Source organism: Aplidium turbinatum, chromosome 17, assembly GCF_918807975.1.
Source record: "Aplidium turbinatum chromosome 17, kaAplTurb1.1, whole genome shotgun sequence".
Taxonomy (NCBI): domain Eukaryota; kingdom Metazoa; phylum Chordata; class Ascidiacea; order Aplousobranchia; family Polyclinidae; genus Aplidium; species Aplidium turbinatum.
In genome coordinates this window covers 21,579,592-21,591,050 of record NC_137488.1, presented here as the reverse complement: position 1 = coordinate 21,591,050, position 11,459 = coordinate 21,579,592, and the positions used below count along the sequence as shown (strand labels likewise).

Genomic DNA, 11,459 nt, shown 5'->3' with positions numbered 1-11,459 from the left:
CCCACCTACGATGCTTCCCGGAAAGTATTTTTTGCTTTCATGCTCTTTTACTCCTCAAGAAAATATTTTTGGTTATATTTGTACGCTGATACCTCCCGCGGGCCGCATCTAACAGCTTGGCGGGCCGCCAGTTGATGACCCCTGTTCTATTCGCATCAGACTCTTGTTTTTTTACCTATCTAAATTGTTAAAACAAAAAATTTACTAGCCTTTTTTCCCTTTCTTTTTCTTCTAGATTAAAAAAAATCTACAACAGTCTATTGGAAACTTCTTCTGGTAGGCTACGTCTATTCCTATATCTGTCACAACTGTATTTCAACCCACAATTTTTTTGCTGGCCCTGCATAGGCTACAAGAGTTTATTTGATTAGAAGGCTCCAAGTTGCGCGCCACAACGGCCACTCGCGGCGTTCGACGTCAGTTTGATCCTCATACGGTAATAAGTAAACTGTGCTCTTCACACAAATGAGAAATGACAAGGCTTGACAGTGTTATATGATTTAGCTGTCGGCAGGGGCGGCTCGCTAGTGAGTGCTGCGATGCGGCAGCACTCCCATAAAAGTTATCACAAAACGTTTCTCAAATATCTTAGCGTTTCTTCTGCCCAAAATGTATTTTATGTTCTTTGTTCACAGAATTGCTGACTGTTAGCCTCAGTGCGAGTTATACTTGGAAACTCTGCGTGCTGTGAAATATTTTACTCAAGGTTACAACTAGAAGAGACACTAGATTGTGACGTCGTCCAGCCGCGAGGTTTCTTGAATTGCCAATACAAACCAACAGCAAAACGAAGAACGAGTGTTGGCGTCGTGGTAACGTCAAAAGCAGCTTTCGGCGCAATAGCGACGCCACTGTGAACCCGCCTTTACGTTGTAAAATTACGCATTTGTTAAGTGTTACGCAATAAACCAATTAGTAACTTAGTTTACATTTTCGCTGATTAGTAAGTTATTACGTAGTCTTAAAGAATGCATATAAGGTGGCACTAGAAAAACTGATAACTTACTTTTTAGGATAGATCTACTTCCCATCCTTGGAAAAAAAACTGCTTGAATTTAATATGTCATGCAATAAATAAGCAACGTATCTACATCCAAAATGTAAAGTGACATAGGCCACAGGAGAATTTTTTTGTGGAGTAGGCTAGGTAATAAAAAAACATGCGTTTTCTCTTTTATCATTCAGAACGTGTTATTCACTTATGTTTGTTGATCGTCCCTTTCAAAATATTACACATTTGCAAAACTCTTAAATAAAACAATTTAGAGCTAAAATATGCTCAGAATGCACCAAATAAAATGTACTTTTTCTGAGGGGGGCCCCCCGCTGTTGTATTGGCCTTTGGCGGACACTCGGCCGGGCTTCGCCCGTCCGCAACACCCCCATTTCTAGGACTCACCAGCCGCCACTGGCTGTCGGTAAAGAGAAGATGGTTCATCGGAGAAGCAGCTTCGAGCAATGAATTAATTACCTTTTCCTCGACAACAATTAAATCATAAAATACCGTCAAGTTTTGTGATCGACAAGTAGGCTACCGGTCAAATTTGACCCCAATTGCAGTTTTGAGTATATTTTTTCAAACTTGTCAAAAGACACGCAGGAACGCAACATCAAAAGATATTTTCTTCTTATTTCCCTCCAAACACATTGATTGAAGAATTCCTAGAGTTGCTGCTCAAAATTTTAAGAGCCCAAAAAGTTACAATAATGATGTCATTCTTTTGGGGTCAGACTTGACCCAATAACCGTTTGAAGGTTAATTAATTGGTTCCGAAGCAAGTTTGACGTTTTAATAAAAAAACGAGGCGTTTAGTTACAGAATTTATACTTCGTGAACATTATTGCGTCACGATGCAAGTGCAAGTCAACAAACCGATAGCACAAACGACGGAAGCGATTCACAGCCGAAAATCAGGGTGAACTGCGTTGTTGATTGTTTTTTTCACAATTAGAAACACTGTTTGCAAAATAGTCACAGTTTCGTGTCTGCTGTCTAGTCAATTGACTTATGACGTCACGAGCAACACGTGACTTTCTCTCGGGCGTTTCCACAGTTTGGTCTCTTCGGAAGTCTCATCCAATCAGGTGGCGTCTGGCATAGAAGTGAACTTTCTTCTCAAAAGCGGCCGACCTGATCGGCGTGTTGAGATCATAGAATGGGTTCATGGAATGCTGTAACACAAGAATCGTGAAAATATTTATCGATGACAAAGAAAATGATGAAGAATTAGCTAAACTGTACAGCATTGTTCTCTGTAACAATGGGAAGCACCAACTCTATGAAACGACATCATAAACTTAGTTTATAAACAGCATGAATAGGAGTGAAGACAGTTGCGGCAAAGAACGAATCGGTATCCCCTACTAATGGGGACAAAACATAATTCGGATGATGATGTCATGTGGGCAAGAAAGTAGGCAGCAGGCTGGTGTGCGCTCTCAAACAGGGCCTCCGAGCAGTGCCGGTTTTTGGGGTGTGCAAACTGTGCGATCGCACAGGGCCCGCAATTTACTCAGAAAATGCAGTAATTTTTGTCATTTCCAATGGAAAAAATTCAATTCAAACATGCTCTCAGAATGCACCAAATTCAAAGTAATTTTTGAAAAAAATTTGGAGGAGGCCCACCAAACCCCCTGCCGCTGGGTGTCGCAACACGCCGTCAGGCTTCCTCGCCCGCCGTCAACCCCCCTCCCCTTTCAAAAAGCCTAGTTACGCTAATGAATTGGATCATTGTCATTGGGGCCCGCAAAGCATATTACCGGCACTGCTCCGAGTGAAATCAGGACAGCTCGGGCAGGGCTGCGATTTTTTCTTTCTTGTCGAACGACCAAAAATTCTGCGTTTGTTTGTCGAATAGTAATATGACGTCACAAGAGTCAGATTATAAGCGTTTGGCCGCGAGTTACCGCACAAGTTGTGTGGCCACAAGTTGTGTACTTAAGTTTTTAATCGCACGCTGGTTGAGTGATTGCAAAGGAGTATCAAGCGCTAAGTTATGTACCTGCCGGACATGTATACAGCCCTCGAAATTAGCTTGTATCTACGACGGCAAAAACTTTGCCGTCGCCAAATCAACAAACCTTGGATTAGGGCGGCAATTGCCGTATGCTTTAATGTTTAATCAAATGAAATTTTATGCGTTTCTTCGTCGCGTGTCACACGGCGGTAGCCCAGAGCATCACGCAAGCTATTTTATGCGCTGACAATGCTCTTGTGAACTGTAAAAAGTTTGCAACCTTATAAATACCGGCTTATTGTTACGCAAAAGTTATTTTTTCATCGAATGCTTATTGTTTACCGGTGTCGTTGCGAATATAAATCATGGTGAAAGAAGATACAGTTAAAAAGTAGAATTTTACCTGCTATAGATTATCAAACAGAAGGAAAAGTTAGTGTGGTATTTTTCAAAATTTGTAAAGAATTTTATGACGGAAACAAATTGGAATTAGAAAAGCTACGGGGTCAAGTTAAAAAAGTAGTACGAAATTCGATAAATGGTTCTTTGGCAGAAAAGTCATGCTTCCGATCATATGGCATCGCGCGTTCATGAACGGGCAGTTTTGCGTCTTCAAGTATTCTAGTGACGACGCGACAACCTCATCCTCCGATACAGCATCTGATAATTCCGATTCTGACAGCTAGTTCTTTATCAAACAGACTCGTGTTTGCTCGCAGTATCCCAATTGTGCCGAAATTATGTCAGTGTAAACGTAAATCGAGGCAATCATCTCGTAGTGAGCTATTAATTTGTTACCGGTACCTGGTTGAACAATTAACGTTATTTTATGATAATTCAACGTCGCTAGATGTCGAACTAATGTAAAACAAACCTAAATTTCTTTTTGGTCATTGATACGCAGGCATTAAAATTCGTTATTTTTTCATTGACTTCACGTTTGTAGACGTTAAATCAATGTAAAATGATGATTCTTGCTGTCTGGGTAGCCTACGCAATATAACCCTCCAGGAAAGTTAAATCGATTTGTGCTGTTAACTTACTTTAAAGTTAACTCAAAATTAACTTACTTTCCCCCCTGAGTTATTTAAGGTGAATTAACGTAACAGCGTGCGTATCGCTACTTTTGGTATTATTACATCACAACAAATCAAACAGTGCGGTCGTGATAGACTACTCTAGTATATTTTTCGCTTCTCGTTTTTTCGATTCAACGTCTGCAGACGTTGAATCAATGTAAAAACGACGGGTTTTGCTAGCTGGGTTGTGTGCTTTTGTGAATGCAAGTGCAAAATCGCCCATTACGTAATCACAGAAACTCTTTTAGTGGAAGGAAGTCGAGTTGCAAGTTGCAACCGTGTTTATCTGTCTATTATTCTTTATTCACATTGCAAAAAAATTCTCCATTCTTGGAACAACAAGTGCATAAGTCAGACATAAATACAAACTTGCATAGACCTTGACAAGTAAAAGTAGCCTACTTCGAAGAAAGTTAGAAACCCGTTGTGTCGAATAGCACGAAACGTGTGTGGCGAAATATTTGATGCCAGGCGTTAGAACTTCGATCCAAGCATTTTCCCGCAGTGTTCAAAATGTTCCTTTCCATAAAAATAGTGGCCTTTTTCATCTGTATTTCTGAACGTCTGGTCGGAAACCAGGCTGTTTTCTACATGTGAAAAACTTTCATAGCAAGTATCATAACAGTCATTTTACCAGAGCAATATTGTTAATTAGTTCAAACGGCGAAATACAAACTGGCATAGACGTTGACAACTCAACGTAGCCTAGGTTATTTCATCTATAAAAGAAACCCGTTGTGTCGAATAGCACGAAACGTGTGTTGCGAAATGTTTGATGTCAAGCGTTGGAACTTCGATCAAAGCAGTGTTCAAAATGGCGGCGCTGACGCCTTGGGAGTTTCTCGTGTGAAGCGTCGCTTTTAGACCTTGCTTTGAAGTAGGCCTACCTGGCGAAGGAAAGTTTACGTAAGTCAGCACTCTTATGATAGCATCACGTGATGCCCCCCCCCCCCCCGATTGTTCCTCGACCTGACGATGTTTAGTCCCCTCTCAGTTTTTTTTTTCCTTTTTATTTTCCTCTTTTTTTCGTTTTTTCCCGTAAGGCACGGCGTTTGTCGAATAGTGATGGCGCGTGTCGAGTGACCTCGTCACCGAAAAAGGCAAAAATCGCAGCCCTGAGCTCGGGTAACAATAAGAAAAATGAGCCTCAAATTTTTTTTAGTAATATTAAAGCAACAAATGTGTATCATGTGCAGCATCATATGTTTTAAGCTGAACTTGGCTCAGCGTAATGTTGAATTTCTTTCAAAGTTTAGATTTTAACAAATCGATATGAAAAAACAACTTTAATATGAAAATTAACAAAAATCACTGGAATATATTTGCAGCAAAATTGCCATTGTCGTTCATTATTTTGTCTAGAAAAAATTGGGTTATAGGCAAGTTGTTCGTAAGCAATTATTCGTAAGCAATTGTTCGTAAGCAATTGTTCGTAAGCAATTGTTCGTAAAACAATTGTTCGTAAACTGTTTTTCGTAAAATGAAATCCGTAAAACAATTCTTCGTAAAGCATTTCTTCGTATATACATCAAATTTTAACTGCATGCACGAAAAAATGCTTTAGGAAGAATTGTTTTACGAAGAATTAATTTTACGAACAATTGCTTACGAACAATTGCTTTACGAACAACTGCTTACGAACAATTTGTCGGACACCAAAAAATTGTAGTAGGCCTAGAGTCGTACGGTTTACACATCTCATATGCGGTGTCTTTGGCACTTTAACCAGTAGTTAAAAATGTCGTCATATGAATAGCTTATACTGCTCCATATCCACTACTGACTTTGATGGTTGGGCTATCCTTGACGGTTATAGACAAATTGTTCGTAAACAGTTGTTCGTAAAACAATTGTTCGTAAACAGTTGTTGGTGAAATGAAATCCATAAAACAATTCTTCGTAAAGCATTTCTTCGTATACATCAAATCTCAATTGCATGCACGAAGAAATGTTTTAGGAAGATTTGTTTTACAAAGAATTAAATTTACGAAGAATTGTTTAAGAAGAATTGCTTACGAAGAATTGTTTTACGGAGAACTGTTTACAAAGAAAACGTCGGACACCATTCCTGACTAGGTGAATCCTGAACATTGGATTCGCAGTGTGGGCGTCCAGGGCTGCTGAGAGTATCCCTTGTGGCTGGTAATTTTAGTATAGGTGGAGAAAAAATTATAAACACACAATACAGGCAATGAAAATAGTTCAACAAAGCATTCAACCAATCTAGACTTTTTGCAATGCAAAGTTTCGGGTGACGACGTCAAGTAATAAAGATCTTGCAACGTCTTGATGCACATCATACATTGCATAAGCTGTTCAATCGGTTTTGAGTTATGGTGAATCGTAAACAATTCTTACAAATTTCTGAGCCCTAAAGCTAAGTTTTCAACTCGTAACTGTTGGAGGTACCAGTTTGCGTTAAAAGTTTACAATGGGCCTCTTGAAAAGTAAAAAAACGAAAAACTACTCGTTTTTTCTTTACAATGTTATGTTAGGGGAGAAAGTGGCCCGGCTTTCTCCCCCCTCTCGGAACCCCTGCTCATCAATGAAGTAGGAGCAGACAGAGACATCAGACCAAGTTGAAAGAAGACTTGGAAGTTAATTGGAATTATTTTAAAGTTCAAAATGAAATGACTAGCTCGGTGGTCGCATGCTGAGGTTGAAGCAGCAAATGCGACACCGACTTGGTTAGTTGGTTTTTTCACCCCTTTCCAATTGAACATTAAAACAACGCAATGCGATATTTCTGATACGCAACCTCTGCTTTTCTCTCGCCACCAAAGTGATATCCAAACAAACATTTCCATGAGAGATATTTGCCAGAGATAAACAAATACTGGTTCTAGGGTAAATCAAAACCATCAGATTGATGGAGCACTAGGAAGAATACGAAATCTGTTGGTCCACTCTCTAAGCTGCAAACTACCCGCCGCCACCAGGCGATAAAGTGCTGACCTTGACGTACACTTCATAGACATCGTTGAAGAAAGATTTTATTCCGTCTTCGTTTTTCACGTTGTGAAGGACAATGAACCTCATGCGGCTGGCGGAGACAAACGCCGATACACACCTGTGACGTACAATCGTAGGAACATCAATAGCATGAAAATCAATTAGTCATCTAGACATAACAATTCTGCTTTTGTAAAAATTTATCTAACATGAAATAAAATTTGATTTAAGTAAAATATCAAATCAAAAGGCAATCAAAGGGTTGATATTGAAGAATCATAATAAGAAACCAAATCAAAAAAGGAGGAAATGTTGCATCCAATCGAAACCAAACTTGGTTTCGATTGATAATCTTCAGCTTTGGACATTTGTAAGCTGAAACAATTAGAGATCCTGCCAAGAGGATGGCCCTAAGTCCACCCACAGTGAACTTTAAGTTCAACATGATGATTTTAGGGTGATTTGAGTTAACAAACTTTCACTAAAATTTTCATTGCAACAACGACGAGCATTTTGCGGCAAAACAAAACACTAAATAATGACTAAGCGTCTTTAGCATTTTTGCAATGTCAAGCCTAAAGTATCTCTACACTCCTACTCTATATTACATTAACATAATATTATATTTGAAGTTTTATGTTTGGCATAAAACATATACCACAATCATATCCTTGCATTAGCGACCTTATCTTTTGTGCAACATCACGACAGTTTGTTTGAGTTGTTTATTGCCGAGGATTACTTTAAACTCGAAAATTTGCAAAAATGCTTGAGATGGTTTTATGAGCTTTATATTTTAATCTGAAAACTTCACACCATGACAACTTACCACTCATTAAATTTATCAATAAGTTTGAGGTACATGGCAGTCGTGCCCCACATTTGCTCATCGATCAAATCAAGAGACGCGTGCGCGATGAACTGGTTGAGGTGCCGGTGATCATCTTTCTGCATCAAACATGCAACAAATGCTGTGATTGTGAGTGAGATTGAGTTTGTAGATTTGATAAAATCTGCTGTATGATTGTTGATCGAAACTCATTGTTTGAGTTAGTATGTCGACATATTGCAGAACTTTATTGCAATAAAATGTTGAATAGAGTAGCACGAAAGATAAAATATTTTTCCGCATCTTAACCATGACCAGGTTGCCGTGTTCAAAATATCTAATCCATAATAGTGAATTCTAAACAAGTCCAGGGCTGCGATTTTTTCTTTCTTGTCGAACGACCAAAAATTCTGCGTTTGTTTGTCGAATAGTGGTATGACATCACAAGAGTCAGATTATAAGCGTTTGGCCACGAATTACTGCATGATAGAGAATTTTTCCTTTGGCAGCTCTTTAGTCTCGCTTAGTACGTTAATGGTTATGCACGACTGCACGTACCCGCATGCAAACACAGTTAGGAGCGAAACATGCAAGTTACCAAGAAACACAGCGAAGATACGAACAGATCCCGCACTTCACTCGCTGCTTGCTGAACCTTAACCGCTTCTCGGTAAGACCGACCGAAGCTTTTACCATCCGTGTTGTCGGAGGATTCTTTCGTTTTTTAGTCATTATAGGCTGCTGACTAACTGAAGACTATCCTATCTGTAGTTGGGCAAAGCTATGCTGTTCTTACAACTTGCCTACTACCTTGCCTTGTCCACTCCCTGAGTACCTACTATTCTTCTAAAAGCGAGCTCTTATATATAGCTACCTTTCTTACCTGTGTTTCTGATTCTGAACATCTGGTCAGAAACTAGGCTATTTTCTTGATGTAGAAAACTTGCATAATAAGTGGGCTTTATTGTGTGCTTCTGCGATTATTTTCTCCTGTATCAATCACCTGCTTTAAGTTATATAACGGAAAGGAAATCTTAAATATGTTTTCGTCATCATGCACTGGCTACATAACTCCATCATTGTTAAATTTTTCAAAGGATGGCATCTCGCCTGGTGCGAGACAACTTTCCTGGAGATGTCCAGACTTCCCAGCCAGCAAACTTGTTTATACATGTCATGCATTGTGATTCAACGTCTGCAGACGTTGAATCAATGTAAAAACGACGAGTTTTGCTAGCTGGGTTGTGTGCTTTTGTGAATGCAAGTGCAAAATCGCCCATTACGTAATCACAGAAACTCTTTTAGTGGAAGGAAGTCGAGTTGCAACCGTGTTTATCTGTCTACTAGCCTATTCTTTATTCACATTGCAAAACATTTCTGCAATCTTGGAACAACAAGTGCATAAGTCAGACATAAATACAAACTTGCAAACACGTTGACAACTAAAAGTAGCCTACATCGGTTATTTTATCTATAAAAGAAACCTGTTGTGTCGAATAGCACGAAACGTGTGTGGCGAAATGTTTGATGGCAGGCGTTAGAACTTTGATCAAAGCATTTTTCCGTAGTGTTCAAAATGTTCTGGAAGAGAACTCCTTTCAATAAAAATAGCGGCTTTTTTTATCTGTATTTCTGAACATCTGGTCTGAAACTAGGCTGTTTTGTACATGTGAAAAACTTTCATAGCAAGTATCCAACAGTCATTTTACCAGAGCAATATTGTTAATTGGCTCAAACGGCAAAATACAAACTGGCATAGACGTTGACAACTCAACGTAGCCAAGGTTATTTCATCTATAAAAGAAACCCGTTGTGTCGAATAGCATGAAAGGTGTGTTGCGAAATGCTTGATGCCAGGCATTGGAACTTCGATCAAAGCGTTCTCCCGCAATGTTCAAAATGGCGACGCTGACGCCTTGGGAGTTTCTTGTGTGAAGCGTCGCTTTTAGACCTTGCTTTGAAGCACCTGGCGCAAGAAAGTTTACGTAAGTCAGCACTTTTATGATTGCATCACGTGATACCCCTCCCCCCCGATTGTTCCTCGACCTGACGACGTTTAGTCCTCTCTCAGTTTTTTTCCTTTTTATTTTCCTTTTTTTTTTCCTTAAGGCACGGCATTTGTCGAATAGTGATGGCGCGTGTCGAGTGACCTCATCACCGAAAAAGGCAAAAATCGCAGCCCTGAACAAGTCTTACGTGTTCTTTATTTGTATGGCAACACTCGCATAGGGTTAGTTTGGGTATCAATAAATTCTATCTGGATAACGGATACATCCAAATATTTATATTTTAAGCTTGAACGGTTAATCGCACAAGAAACTGCAATTACCACTAAATCTCCGTTCCAAAATTTACACAAATACTAATTCATTAAAAAATGATCAGATATCACATAGTTAATTGTAAATGTCATGCAACGTGCATGAAAAATCATGCGCTTTCAATATTTATTACTTCTGGAATGCATTTTTGGAAGCAGTTTGAATTAGACCATATTTTTATTTTCTCATTTTTCCTGGGTCACTACCTTATTCCAAACTCACTACCTTTAAACAAAGCAGTGCATAACATAAGCAAAGGTGTTCAAGACAGAATTTGAACAAATATTACACCATTGCAATTCTCTCGCAGAAAGCAACAATGAAAGTTTGAGCATGTAATCAGCTGCAGGCAAATTATGTAAATTTGGTATTGATAAACTTTTAAAATGGCAAACAATACCTCTAGCCAAATGGGTTGGTGATGTAAAGGTTTGATTTTGTAAGATTATTAGTTTTACTTTATAGGCTAAACATGGTTGCAGTTTGTAGTAGTATGCGTAGGCCTAATACGAAGTTGTTTAAACATCAGCCTAATAGTTAAACTTGGTGCTTTTTGCATAATGAAGTATATAAGTTTTAACATTTCAAGCCCATTGATATCATCCTTTGACATCGCTGTCCATAGAAAAGCAAGAAACCAAACTTACTTTTGAATCACCTGGTCTTGATTGAGAATTAAATTCTGCTTCAAATACCGGATTATCTTTATGTCCCACAATAACAAAATAATAATTTCCAGACATTCTTTTTAATCTATAAATAACACAAAAAGTTTGAACATCTGACTGTCAGTGGCATACTGATAGACATCCCTGCTACACAGGATTTATGCAGTTTCTTCATTGTACTAATATCTTGCGGTGTTGTTGTTTGGTTCAGTCGGCCCCACATTGCTTCAACAATTGGCACTCCAGTTGTTTTTAGAACGAGGAGTCAACTGATTCTTTCAACTTATTCATCTAGAGTTCTAGACTACTCATTCCAACTATCAGGTTTGGTGGTGTGCCTAATTATATTCGTTGATACATAGGGACATGGTTGGACGTGCGTGCTTGCAACCATCGACGTAATTGTATCAACTTAACAAATGTGTAAATACTTTTCAATTGAAAATAATTTAACAAAAAAGTTAACAGTTTATTTATCAATAATGTGATCACAAAGCAATTGATTTGTTTTGTGTAGTAAAGTGTAAATTGCCCTTGCACGTGTTCATAGGGCTATTATTACCAAAATAATTATTTTATTCTATCTCTCTTCTAGGTTTGGTGGCTGTAACACTTTAAGACAGGGGTAACACTGTTTTATGGATGTATATTTC

General features: G+C 38.7%; 1 protein-coding gene across 1 annotated transcript; it reads right to left on the bottom strand.

Moving 5' to 3' along the window:
- Positions 1-363: 363 nt before the first annotated feature.
- On the bottom strand, positions 364-11,008 carry LOC145786634 (trafficking protein particle complex subunit 2-like). The gene is made up of 4 exons (XM_082598326.1): positions 10,786-11,008; positions 7,818-7,936; positions 6,992-7,106; positions 364-2,172 (listed from the first exon to the last, which is right to left on the bottom strand). The coding sequence occupies exons 1-4, from the start codon at positions 10,879-10,881 to the stop codon at positions 2,074-2,076; spliced, it is 429 nt and encodes a 142-aa protein (XP_082454452.1). The 5' UTR covers positions 10,882-11,008; the 3' UTR covers positions 364-2,073.
- Between the last annotated feature and the right edge of the window lie 451 nt (positions 11,009-11,459).

Coding starts and splice junctions, on each gene's coding strand:
- LOC145786634 (XM_082598326.1), bottom strand. CDS start 10,881: ATGTCTGGAAATTATTATTTTGTTATTGTGGGACATAAAGATAATCCG. Junction 7,937..10,785: donor CAAGACCAGGTGATTCAAAA/GTAAGTTTGGTT, acceptor TGTTTGATGCAG/AAAGATGATCACCGGCACCT. Junction 2,173..6,991: donor TCTATGAAGTGTACGTCAAG/GTCAGCACTTTA, acceptor CTTGTGTTACAG/CATTCCATGAACCCATTCTA.